Source organism: Lithobates pipiens, unplaced genomic scaffold (genome assembly GCF_037356315.1).
Source record: "Lithobates pipiens isolate NorthernLeopardFrog02 unplaced genomic scaffold, aLitPip1_a1.2 Scaffold_25, whole genome shotgun sequence".
Classification (NCBI taxonomy): Eukaryota; Metazoa; Chordata; class Amphibia; order Anura; family Ranidae; genus Lithobates; species Lithobates pipiens.
In genome coordinates this window covers 239,273,148-239,287,709 of record NW_027507787.1, presented here as the reverse complement: position 1 = coordinate 239,287,709, position 14,562 = coordinate 239,273,148, and the positions used below count along the sequence as shown (strand labels likewise).

Here is a 14,562-nt window from a genome sequence, read left to right as displayed (position 1 = left end):
ATAAAGTATGATGGATCCTTGTCTGTAGGAAAGGACTATTACTAATGATAAACTCCTCTCTCAAACTATGTCTCCTGAGGATTATGGTTCAGTTCATCCAAACAATCCTCTTGAAACAAACTCTTAATCGTCAAACTTTCTCATCCCAAATATATCACAATGGAGTGATCAGGGGTGAAATATTTACACCAAATGTTTTGTTAATAAATATTTAAATAATTTCAGTAACTCAGAGAAACATCATAGATCTTCCCAAGCTTTATTCTACTTCACCGTGCCACTAAAGCCCCATACACACTTTCAGATTGTCTGCTGATTTTTTCCTTCAGGTTTACCAAAACCATGTAGTACAAGGGACTGCCTGATTGCATACACATTGAAACCCCTAAGGTTTGACCTCATATTATATGGTTTTGGTAAATCTGATGGAAAAAATCAGCAGACAATCTGATAGTGTGTATGGGGCTTTATGCACAATCTGTATTTGCAAAAATTACCATAGCTCCAACCAAACTGGGAAATCTTATACTAAATAAAATCTTCAACAAACAGATAGGCCTGTACTACTCTGCTTTATCTGAGACAAAACATAATAAATATCTCAGAGAAAAACGTTGACATAAGATACTGTAAATGATTGAATGGTCTGAATTAGAAAAAAAATAATCTACAGGTCTTCGGTAATTTCTAGGATATGGTGATCCAGCTCAGATTGTTTCATCAGCTATACATAACTCCTGTAAAGCTGCATATATCTGGCCTGCAGTCTCATTCACGGTGCCTAAGGGCTGCAATGAAACCCCAGACGTCTACCATATGGTTCGGCAATGTAAACATGTACAAGATGTTTGGTCCCAAGTTACAGTTTTTTTTTTTAAAGATACCATTACCTATATGACTATCCAATGGCCCAAGACCTGACTTCTGGAAAGTATGATATTCTATAACATATGATGGAACCTTGTCTGTAGGAAAGGACCATCACCAATGATAAGCACCTTTCTGCCATGTCTTCCTGTAAGGTATGATGGAACCTTGTCTGTAGGAAAGGACCATCACCAATGATAAGCTCCTCTCTGCCATGTCTTCCTATAAGATGTGATGGAACCTTGGGTGTAGGAAAGGACCATCACCAATGATAAGCTCCTCTCTGCCATGTCTTCCTATAAGATGTGATGGAACCTTGGGTGTAGGAAAGGACCATCACCAATGATAAGCTCCTCTCTGCCATGTCTTCCTATAAGATATGATGGAACCTTGTCTGTAGGAAAGGACCATCACCATAGATAAGCTCCTCTCTGCCATGTCTTCTTATAAGGTATGATGGAACCTTGTCTGTAGGAAAGGAGCATCACCAATGATAAGCTCCTCTCTGCCATGTCTTCCTATAAGATATGATGGAACCTTGGGTGTAGGAAAGGACCATCACCAATGATAAGCTCCTGTGCCATGTCTTCGTATAAGATATGATGGAACCTTGGGTATAGGAAAGGACCATCACCAATGATAAGCTCCTCTCTGCCATGTCTTCTTATAAGGTATGATGGAACCTTGTCTGTAGGAAAGGACCATCACCAATGATAAGCTCCTCTGCCATGTCTTCGTATAAGATATGATGGAACCTTGGGTATAGGAAAGGACCATCACCAATGATAAGCTCCTCTGCCATGTCTTCGTATAAGATATGCTGGAACCTTGTCTGTAGGAAAGGACCATCACCAATGATAAGCTCCTCTGCCATGTCTTCGTATAAGATATGATGGAACCTTGGGTGTAGGAAAGGACCATCACCAATGATAAGCTTCTCTCTGCCATGTCTTAGCATAAGGTATGATGGAACCTTGTCTGTAGGAAAGAACCATCACCAATGATAAGCTCCTCTGCCATGTCTTCATATAAGATATGATGGAACCTTGGGTATAGGAAAGGACCATCACCAATGATAAGCTCCTCTCTGCCATGTCTTCTTATAAGGTATGATGGAACCTTGTCTGTAGGAAAGGACCATCACCAATGATAAGCTCCTCTGCCATGTCTTCGTATAAGATATGATGGAACCTTGGGTGTAGGAAAGGACCATCACCAATGATAAGCTTCTCTCTGCCATGTCTTAGCATAAGGTATGATGGAACCTTGTCTGTAGGAAAGGACCATCACCAATGATAAGCTCCTCTGCCATGTCTTCATATAAGATATGATGGAACCTTGGGTATAGGAAAGGACCATCACCAATGATAAGCTCCTCTCTGCCATGTCTTCTTATAAGGTATGATGGAACCTTGTCTGTAGGAAAGGACCATCACCAATGATAAGCCCCTCTGCCATGTCTTCGTATAAGATATGATGGAACCTTGGGTGTAGGAAAGGACCATCACCAATGATAAGCTCCTCTGCCATGTCTTCATATAAGGTATGATGGGACCTTGTCTGTAGGAAAGGACCATCACCAATGATAAGCTCCTCTCTGCCATGTCTTCCTATAAGATATGCTGGAACCTTGGGTATAGGAAAGGACCATCACCAATGATAAGCTCCTCTCTGCCATGTCTTCCTATAAGATATGATGGAACCTTGTCTGTAGGAAAGGACCATCACCAATGATAAGCTCCTCTGCCATGTCTTCGTATAAGATATGATGGAACCTTGGGTGTAGGAAAGGACCATCACCAATGATAAGCTCCTCTGCCATGTCTTCGTATAAGATATGCTGGAACCTTGTCTGTAGGAAAGGACCATCACCAATGATAAGCTCCTCTGCCATGTCTTCTTATAAGGTATGATGGAACCTTGTCTGTAGGAAAGAACCATCACCAATGATAAGCTCCTCTGCCATGTCTTCGTATAAGATATGATGGAACCTTGGGTGTAGGAAAGGACCATCACCAATGATAAGCTTCTCTCTGCCATGTCTTAGCATAAGGTATGATGGAACCTTGTCTGTAGGAAAGGACCATCACCAATGATAAGCTCCTCTGCCATGTCTTCATATAAGATATGATGGAACCTTGGGTGTAGGAAAGGACCATCACCAATGATAAGCTCCTCTGCCATGTCTTCATATAAGGTATGATGGGACCTTGTCTGTAGGAAAGGACCATCACCAATGATAAGCTCCTCTCTGCCATGTCTTCCTATAAGATATGCTGGAACCTTGGGTATAGGAAAGGACCATCACCAATGATAAGCTCCTCTCTGCCATGTCTTCCTATAAGATATGATGGAACCTTGTCTGTAGGAAAGGACCATCACCAATGATAAGCTCCTCTGCCATGTCTTCGTATAAGATATGCTGGAACCTTGTCTGTAGGAAAGGACCATCACCAATGATAAGCTCCTCTGCCATGTCTTCGTATAAGATATGATGGAACCTTGGGTGTAGGAAAGGACCATCACCAATGATAAGCTTCTCTCTGCCATGTCTTAGCATAAGGTATGATGGAACCTTGTCTGTAGGAAAGGACCATCACCAATGATAAGCTCCTCTGCCATGTCTTCATATAAGATATGATGGAACCTTGGGTATAGGAAAGGACCATCACCAATGATAAGCTCCTCTCTGCCATGTCTTCTTATAAGGTATGATGGAACCTTGTCTGTAGGAAAGGACCATCACCAATGATAAGCCCCTCTGCCATGTCTTCGTATAAGATATGATGGAACCTTGGGTGTAGGAAAGGACCATCACCAATGATAAGCTCCTCTGCCATGTCTTCATATAAGGTATGATGGGACCTTGTCTGTAGGAAAGGACCATCACCAATGATAAGCTCCTCTCTGCCATGTCTTCCTATAAGATATGATGGAACCTTGGGTGTAGGAAAGGACCATCACCAATGATAAGCTCCTCTGCCATGTCTTCGTATAAGATATGATGGAACCTTGGGTATAGGAAAGGACCATCACCAAGCTTCTCTCTGCCATGTCTTAGCATAAGGTATGATGGAACCTTGTCTGTAGGAAAGGACCATTAACAATGATAAACTCCTCTGCCAAGTCTTCCTGTAAGGTATGATGGAACCTTGTCTGTAGGAAAGGACCATCACCAATGATAAGCTCCTTTCTGCAATGTCTTGGTATAAGGTATGATGGAACCTTGTCTGTAGGAAAGTTACAGTTTTTTTTTTTAAAAGATACCATTACCTATATGACTATCCAATGGCACAAGACCCGACTTCTGGAAATTATGAAGGACTTACAACTCATCTGACACTTCAGAATATTTCTAGTAGTGTTTTCTTCTTTCATGCAAAATAATGGAAGCAGCCTCATCCATCAGCACTCTTCTTTTCATACAACGAATTCCGCGTACACACGATCGGACTTTCCGGCGGACTTGGACCAGAGTCCGTCGGAGAATTCGATCGTGTGTGGGCTCCAGCGGACTTTTTCTTCCCAAAAGTCCAGTGGACCTAGAAATAAGACTGGCTTCAAATTTGTCCGCCGGACTCGGGCTTTTAGCGGACAATCCGTTCGTCTGTATGCTGGTCCGACGCACTAAAACCGACGCTATGGGCGGCTATTGGCTACTGGCTATGAACTTCCTTATTCTACATTATCACGTTCGAATCCGTCTGACTTTTGGTGTGATCTCGCGTGTGGCCAAGCCCGTTCGTTTGAATGTCCGGCGGACCTCAGCTGCAAACTCCGTCGGATTGCCCGCTTGACCAAGTCCGCCAAAAGTCCAATCGCGTGTGCGCAGCATAAGTGATCTTAACCTACGCTTATCAGGGCTGTACCAAAAGTAATGGAAAAGTGGGCATAACTCTTTTTTTTAAACTTCCATAGGTCTTTTAGATGTCACATGTTGGAAGAGTAACTCTTTCTCTACGGTAACTCCTCTTTTTCTTTTTCATTGCGGGTCAATAATGGGTTCCAAGCAGAAGCAACATGCCGCCATTGAGCTTTTGACGAAGGAGGGGGTGCAGGCTGTCTGACATCCACAGAAATCTTCAGAATGTTTATGGAGGTAACACCATTGAGAAGAGTCACCCATGATAAGATGCTGATTGCTCTTCTCAATGATGTCATCTCTGTAAAAACGGGTAAATGGCCCGATCCTTACTTGGGCATCACATTGGGATGTTGGACCGGATGTGGGGTAAGGTCGATAATGGGCAGCCTAAAGCCATGACTTTTTTGGCACATAGGAGCGGAGAAGGTCGGGGTATGTCTCTGTCCTTTGCGTCACGTTACGCTACTTTGCGTCACGTTATTGCGTCCCGTCCCTGTACAGCTTGTTGAGTGTCGTATATTAGTCAGTACTACAGTATGAGCCCAGTCTACAGGAACAGGAAGGAATGAAATAAAAATCTGAATACCTACTGTTGCCAGGTAACTGCATCCACCGCTTTACCAGCAACTCTCATGAAACTGCAAAACAACCAAAAAATAAACGTTATTTACCAAAAGCACATCGTTCACACTACAGTTTACTTCTATTATCAGTACATATGTGACAAACATGCAGAAAAAAATGCTCCACGCAGTTATGGTTTGCGGTAACTGCTCTTGCTGGTAATTAATTTAAACATATGATATAAACATGACCTTGTCCTAAAGTCACTAATAGACGTCCATCACGGAGCACTAAGGAGCCCAGGCGTTCCAAGCGTTATTTACTCCCAACACCATTACTTCAGTTGTGGCATTACATGAGCAGGTTCCTCCACCTACCTTCATTCTAGAACCTTTGTAGAGATCTATGTGCTGGATTTTATTTCCCTGCCCATGTGCTATACCAGTGTTCTCCAAACTGCAATCCAGCTCTTTACTTGCCTTTAGCCATCCCTTGGGGCAATATTCCTCCCACTGATATGAGGCACTATTCCTCAGACTGACACCAACAATAGGGCCTAATTCTTGCCACTGACACAAACAAGGGGGCACTATTCCTCCTATCGACATCAATGATGGGGCACTATTCCTCCTACTGCTGCCAATGATGGGGCACTATTCCTCCCACTGACACCAATGATGGGGCACTATTCCTCCCACTGATACCAATGATGAAGCACTATTCCCCCCACTGACACCAATGATGGGGCACTATTCCTCCCACTGATACCAATGATGGGACACTATTCCTCCCACTGATACCAATGATGAAGCACTGTTTACTCCCTATGATGGGGCACTATTCCTGCCACTGACACCAATGATGGAGCGCTATTTCCCCCACTGACACCAATGTTAGGGCTCTATTCCCCCCACTGACACCAATGATGGGGCACTATTCCTCCCACTGACACCAATGATGAGGCAGTATTCCTCCCACTGACACCAATGATGGGGCACTATTCCTCCCACAGACACCAATGATGGGGCACTATTCCCCCCACTGACACCAATGATGGGGCACTATTCCTCCCACTGATACCAATGACGGGGTCCTATTCCTCCCACTGATACCAATGATGGGGCACTATTCCTCCCACTGACAGCAATGATGAGGCACTCTTCCTCCCAATGACACCAATAATAAAGCATTGTTTACTTCCTATGATGGGGCACTATTCCTCCCACTGACACTAATGATGGAGCACTATTCCTCCCACTGATACCAATGATGGGGCACTAATGGTGAAGCATTGTTTTCTTCCAATGATGCTGGGGTATTTTCTGCTCATACTGGCCACAGTTCGGCCCCCTGAAAGTCTGAAGGACCGTAAACTGGCCCTATGTTTACAATTTTTGGGGACTCCTGTTCTACGCCCATTATAATGGGGATCATACTCAATGATTATGATTCATGATGGGAGAAGCAAAAGTCAGCCTTGTTGAGGAGATCTCTCTGCTGGAAGCACCAAGGGGTTTCTGTGCTAAAATTGGAGAGCCCAAAATCTGGTGTAGCTGTGCAGGGTAGCCAATCATCCTCTAACTTCAGCTTGTTCAAATAAGCTTTGACAAAAACACTGGAAGCTGATTGGTTTCTATGCAGAGCTGCGCCAGAGTTTGCACTCTCCAGTTTTAGTAAATCAATCCCCCAAGTGTAACTTAGTTCGCTATCACCCACCCAAAAAATTAATATCACATTTGTGTTAATGAAAATATCGAATTGTACGCCATCAGCTAAATACACAGCTGAAATAAATGCACGTCAACTGTCTTATTTTTCTAAATCTGTTCAGCCAGTTTTGTGATCCACACATCTTTCCAGACCTCCCTTTTCTGCACCGCAACAGCGCAGTCTGGTCAAGGTCTTGCCTGAGCCTGTCATTGGCAATGAGGGAACAGCAGCGATTAAGTCCTTCCTGTCTGTTTTCCTTCTGCCGGCTAGTTCCCAGTGTAATGCCGCCGTACACGCGGTCGGATTTTCCGACAGAAAATGTTCGATGGGAAGCTTTTTGTCGGAAATTCCGACCGTGTCTAGGCTCCATCGGACATTTTCCATCGGGAATTTCCATCGCACAAAATTTGAGATCTGGATCTCAAATTTTCTGGCAACAAAATGTCGTAAATTCCGATCGTGTGTGTACACAATTCCGACGCACAAAAGTTCCACGCATTGCTCGGGAATCAAGCAGAAAGAGCCACACTGGCTACTGAACTTAATTTTTCTCGGCTCGTCGTACGCGTTTTGTACATCACCGCCTTCTTGACGTTCAAGACTTGTGTGACCGCGTGTATGCAAGACAAGTTTGAGCCGACATCCGTCTGAAAAAAAAAAAAAATCTATGGATTTTGTTGTCGGAATGTCCGATTGATATCCGATCGTGTGTACGGGGCATTAGATGGAAAGCACTGTGCGACCTCTTTAAAGCGGAGCTCCACCCTAAAGTGGAACTTCCGCTCATTGGAACCCTCCCCCCCCCCTCCGGCTGCCACAATTGGCACCTTTCAGGGGGTTAGGGGGTTAGGGTTAGGGTTTAGGGTTTAGGGTTAGGGTTAGGGTGTTAGGGTTAGTGTTAGGGGTTAGGGTTTAGGGTTAGGGGTTAGGTTTAGGGTTAGGGTTTAGGGTTAGGGTTAGGGGGTTAGGGTTAGAGGGTTAGGGTTAGGGTGTTAGGGTTAGGGGGTTAGGGTTAGGGTTTAGGGTTAGGGTTAGGGTGTTAGGGTTAGAGGGTTAGGGGGTTAGGGTTTCCCCTAGAAGAACAAGGTTAGGACTCAGGGATTTGAATAGGGACCTCCCCCAAAGGTCCAAGGTCAGGAGGCGTGTCCCCAGAGGTCAAAGGTCAAGTGTCGGGCTGACCCACCCCCAGCAAAGTGTTCCGCCTACCCCAACTAAGTCGGGGCATGAACAAGTCGGGGCTTGAACAAGTCGGGGTAAGTGCTCAGGGGGGGAGGGGGGTGCAGATACCTGCGGATATTTACGGCACTTCCTGCGGGTCCCCCGCTGTCTGCTGGGAAACACACGGATCCCAGAGACAGCGGGGGGCCATCCTTACTGCGCTGCGCGCGACTCGCGCATGCGCAGTAGGGAACCGGGGACGTGAAGCCGCAAGGCTCCACTTCCTGATTCCCATACCCAAGATGGCGGCGGCAGCACCCGTGAGCCGATCGAGAGATCGGCTTCGGGTGCCGATATCGCGGGCGCGCTGGGCGGGTAAGTGTCCTTATTTTAAAAGTCAGCAGCTGCAGTATTTGTATATTTCTGTATTCATTTGAATTGTAACATTATAAAAAGAAAAAAATATATAAAACATTTCAATCGTTTTATGAACTGCGATACAGTGTTTGTCTGTAACCTTTGATGTCTGCTTTTATTTGTGAGGATAGCCTTCATATTGGCAGGATACGGTTATAGTCAGCAGTCCCTCCCGCTCTTTAGCGTTTTTTATTTTAATGAGCTGTTAAGTTTTGTTTTGTTCACATTTCCAAATTGCTGATAAAATCTGAGCACCAAATGGACTCTGTAACAGCTTGACGGAACCCCCTGTGAACTACGGAGCAGAAATTATAAACTCTGAGTTGCGTAACGGTTGAAATAAGATATTAAATCGGACTGATTGTCGTTCCTGAGAGTCTAATCAGTGACTTTTTATTGCCAGAGTTCACATAGCTGTAAAACATGATGATCTGCAGCCATCTGAAGACAGATTTTCATTGGTGTGTTTGACTGAAAACTGCCCGGGAACACAGATTATTGGCACACAGAGGAGAAGAAACTCTGCAGAGTCACAAGTACGGGCCAAGTCCTGTGTTGTAGATGAGTGAGGAATAACTTGTGTAGTCATAGGGTCTGATCTGCAGGAAACCCCGACCCAAACCAAAAGAACAAAAAGGGTGAGCAAAGGGCAGCTTCTGTTTCATGTTACATTCGACGATCTGCACATCCCCAGCATGGACTTGTGATGGGAACCACTAACTGTTATAGGAGGTTCATCCGTCATCTTCACAGCTGATATAAGAGATATAACAGAGCCTACAGGGAATCATTACGCCTCAACAATGGTCCTACAAAACCAGAATTGTATAGGAATCACTCAACTGTTATTAGAGATTCATCCACCCTTATTAAATCTCATATAAGAGATATAATGGAGCCTACAGGGAACCATTAAACCTCAACAATGGTCCCACAAAACCAGCATGGACTTGTGATAGGAACCACTGAACTGTTTTTGGGAGGTTCATCCATCTCCCATCAATTCTAAATTAAGAGATATAATGAAGCCTACAGGGAATCATTACACCCCAACAATGGTCCCACAAAACCAGCATGGACTTGTGATGGTAACCACTAAACTGTTATAGGAAGTCCTGATTTAGGAGATATAATGAGGACCACAGGGAATCATTACACCTCAACAATGGTCCTACAAAACCAGCATGAGATAGGAATCACTGAACTGTTATTAGAGATTCATCCACCCTTATTAAATCTGATATAAGAGATATAATGGAGCCTACAGAGAATCAGTAAACCTCAACAATGGTCCCACAAAACCAGCATGGACTTGTGATGGTAACCACTAAACTGTTATAGGAAGTCCAACCATACTTATCAAGTCTGATTTAGGAGATATAATGAAGCCTACAGAGAACCATTAAACCTCAACAATGGTCCCACAAAACCAGCATGGACTTGTGATGGTAACCACTAAACTGTTATAGGAAGTCCTACCATACTTCTCAAGTCTGATTTAGGAGATATAATGAAGCCTACAGAGAACCATTAAACCTCAACAATGGTCCCACAAAACCAGCATGGACTTGTGATAGGAACCAATGAACTGTTTTTGGGAGGTTCATCCATCTCCCATCAATTCTAAATTAAGAGATATGATGAAGCCTACAGGGAATCATTACACCCCAACAATGGTCCCACAAAACCAGCATGGACTTGTGATGGTAACCACTAAACTGTTATAGGAAGTCCAACCATACCTATCAAGTCTGATTTAGGAGATATAATGAGGACCACAGGGAATCACTGCACCTCAACAATGGTCCTACAAAACCAGCACAGGATAGGAATCACTGAAATGTTATTAGAGATTCATCCACCCTTATTAAATCTGATATAAGAGATATAATGGAGCATACAGAGAATCAGTAAACCTCAACAATGGTCCCACAAAACTAGCATGGACTTGTGATAGGAACCACTGAACTGTTTTTGGGAGGTTCATCTATCTCCTATCAATTCTGATATAAGAGATATGATGAAGCCTACAGGGAATCATTACACCCCAACAATGGTCCTACAAAACCAGCATGGACTTGTGATGGTAACCACTAAACTGTTATAGGAAGTTTAAACATCCTTATCAAGTCTGATATAGGAGATATAATGAGGACCACAGGGAATCATTACACCTAAACAATGATCGTACAAAACCAGCATGGGATAGGAATCACTGAACTGTTATTAGAGGTTCATCTACCCTTATTAAATCTGATATAAGAGATATAATGGAGCCTACAGAGAATCATTAAACCTCAACAATGGTCCCACAAAACTAGCATGGACTTGTGATAGGAACCACTGAACTGTTTTGGGTGGTTCATCCATCTCCTATCAATTTTGATATAAGAGATATAATGAAGCCTACAGAGAATCATTACACCCCAACAATGGTCCCACAAAACCAGCATGGGATAGGAATCACTGAACTGTTATTAGAGATTCATCCACCCTTATTAAATCTGATATAAGAGATATAATGGAGCATACAGAGAATCAGTAAACCTCAACAATGGTCCCACAAAACTAGCATGGACTTGTGATAGGAACCACTGAACTGTTTTTGGGAGGTTCATCTATCTCCTATCAATTCTGATATAAGAGATATGATGAAGCCTACAGGGAATCATTACACCCCAACAATGGTCCTACAAAACCAGCATGGACTTGTGATGGTAACCACTAAACTGTTATAGGAAGTTTAAACATCCTTATCAAGTCTGATATAGGAGATATAATGAGGACCACAGGGAATCATTACACCTAAACAATGATCGTACAAAACCAGCATGGGATAGGAATCACTGAACTGTTATTAGAGGTTCATCTACCCTTATTAAATCTGATATAAGAGATATAATGGAGCCTACAGAGAATCATTAAACCTCAACAATGGTCCCACAAAACTAGCATGGACTTGTGATAGGAACCACTGAACTGTTTTGGGTGGTTCATCCATCTCCTATCAATTTTGATATAAGAGATATAATGAAGCCTACAGAGAATCATTACACCCCAACAATGGTCCCACAAAACCAGCATGGGATAGGAATCACTGAACTGTTATTAGAGATTCATCCACCCTTATTAAATCTGATATAAGAGATATAATGGAGCCTACAGAGAATCAGTAAACCTCAACAATGGTCCCACAAAACCAGCATGGACTTGTGATAGGAACCACTGAACTGTTTTTGGGAGGTTCATCCATCTCCCATCAATTCTAAATTAAGAGATATAATGAAGCCTACAGGGAATCATTACACCCCAACAATGGCCCCACAAAACCAGGATGAAGTTGTGATGGTAACCACGAAACTGTTTTAGGAAGTTCATCCGTCCTTATCAAGTCTGATATAAGAGATATAATGAGGACCACAGGGAATCATTACACCTAAACAATGGTCCTACAAAACCGGCATGGGATAGGAATCACTGAAATGTTATTAGAGATTCATCCACCCTTATTAAATCTGATATTTATCCTTTAAATTGGCCTCCATCACACACACATTACCTAAAGCCTGATGAAGGAGCATGCATGCTCCGAAGCGCCGCTTTGCCCAGCCCGTCTCCTGAGGACACCGACTCCTTGAACATCGGACCAAAGGCACCACAGCTACCAGCACTACCCCGACTGCTCTGACCATTCCGAGGAAATACATGGAATAGACCAAAACACCAACCATCGGTCAAAAAGTCAGATGCCTGAAACCTTGCCTTACAGCCCTGCGAGTCGCCCCCATGGACATACGGATTAAACATTACATCCCTGATGTGCCTGTACACCACTAATTTAATGTGAGTGTTTTTTAACCATTTTTAATAAATTTGAGCAACTTTATTGCTGCACTTAGAGGGCGCCGTCTCTTTCTCTATTCCAGAGATATAATGGAGCCTACAGAGACTCATTAAACCTCAACAATGGTCCCACAAAACCAGCATGGACTTGTGATAGGAACCACTGAACTGTTTTGGGGTGTTCATCCATCTCCTATCAATTCTGATATAAGAGATATAATGAAGCTTACAGGGAATCATTACACCCCAGCAATGGTCCTACAAAACCAGCATGGACTTGTAATGGTAACCACTAAACTGTTATAGGAAGTTTAAACATCCTTATCAAGTCTAAGATAGGAGATATAATGAGGACCACAGGGAATCATTACACCTAAACAATGGTCCTACAAAACCAGCATGAGATAGGAATCACTAAACTGTTATTAGAGGTTCATCTACCCTTATTAAATCCGATATAAGAGATATAATGGAGCCTACAGAGAATCAGTAAACCTCAACAATGGTCCCACAAAACCAGCATGGACTTGTGATGGTAACCACTAAACTGTTATAGGAAGTTCATCCGTCCTTATCAAGTCTGATATAGGAGATATAATGGAGACCACAGGGAATCACTGCACCTCAACAATGGTCCTACAAAACCAGCATGGGATAGGAACCGCTGAACTGTAATAAGAGGTTCGTCCGTCCCCATCAAGTATTACATAAGAGATATAATGGCCCCTACAGGAAATTGTTAAATCTTAACAATGATCCTAAAAAACCAGCATGGGCTTGTGATGGGAACCACTAAACTGTTATAGGAAGTTCATCCATCCTTATCAAGCCTGATACAAGATATAATGGAGCCTACATGGAATCATTACACCTCAATAGAAGGCTTTACTATCAGCAGGAACTGCTAATGATGGTAGCGCTGCTCACGGCTTTGGTACAATGGATAGGGTTGTGAGTGAGATCTCTTGCAAATGAGTGAAAGGGATAACTCCCAAGTATGACATTTTAAGCCACCCCAGAAATTCCTTTGATAGAAGAATTATATCCAAGATGATGGTGACATCAATTCAAGAAGAATTTCACAAGTGTTACCTGTAGCTGAGCGCCCTATTACCGCAGTTCACATTCCGTGGGCAGGTTCAGTCTATGTATTATGTAAGCTGTAATATATGTCCCTATAGAGTTCTACAAAGATGAGAACCCCAAATCAAACAGTGGTGATAAGACGACAAGAGTGAGGACAGACTGTGAATGGTGAGACGAAGGTGGATTAGCCGCATGGTTTTCAAAAGGGTCTTCATGTAATTATAATTTACAAATAGGACAGAAGGAGCCCCCAGAGCACACTTCTGAGCCAGCCAGCAAAAAATAAAACTGTTTAATACTTTGATGCCGGCGCTTCCAGGACCTTTGAGGGTTTTTAGATGCTGGGAGGCAGGGTGGGGTTTATGACCATGTGACTGCCATGATTGGCTGTCACAGTGGTCACATGATCAGAAAGCTCCCAATCACAAGTAGCGATTAGGGAGCTTTCCGTTAGCCGCCAGCAGGGGCGGACTGACAACTCATGGGGCCCCCGGGCAATAGGAGATTATGGGGCCCCCAGGCAATCAGACATTATGGGGCCACACAGTATACACAAACACACACAGTATACAATCACACAGTATACACAGGCATGTTTCTATTGGCTGAGAAGGTACTGGAGAGGCGGGGCAGCTATAATCTCGGGATTTTTAGACCAAAAGGATGTCAGTAAGGGACATTTCAGAGAAAGATGTAAAAAAAAAACACAGATTTTTACATACTTTCCCTGGTTTTACTGAGGCTGGCAACCCTGATGGGGCCCCCTAGTGGCACGGGGCCCTCAGGCAGTGCCTGAGTGGCCCAATGGTCAGTCCGCCCCTTCTCGCCAGTAACTGTGTGGGGTGCGCGCGCTCTACACAGCCATCTTTGCGTACTGTCGGCACCAAGAGGTTAAAGAAGAATTCCAGGTATAGACATTTTATACATAGTTACATTGTTTCAGTTTGGACCAACGTCACTTTACAGAGCCTTGAAAAAGTGTTCATATCACTTGAAATTTTCCACATTTTGTCACGTTACAACCAAAAACTTAAATGTATTTTATTGGGATT

At 43.4% G+C, this 14,562-nt stretch overlaps 1 protein-coding gene across 1 annotated transcript in view; it reads right to left on the bottom strand.

Annotated features, from left to right (window-relative positions):
- HPSE2 (heparanase 2 (inactive)) overlaps positions 1-14,562 on the bottom strand; it is a 417,517-nt gene that overhangs the window by 161,895 nt on the left and 241,060 nt on the right. Inside the window, exon 4 of the mRNA XM_077453819.1 lies at positions 5,323-5,370. Coding sequence (XP_077309945.1) covers positions 5,323-5,370 — 48 coding nt within the window. The remainder of the gene's footprint in view (positions 1-5,322; positions 5,371-14,562) is intronic.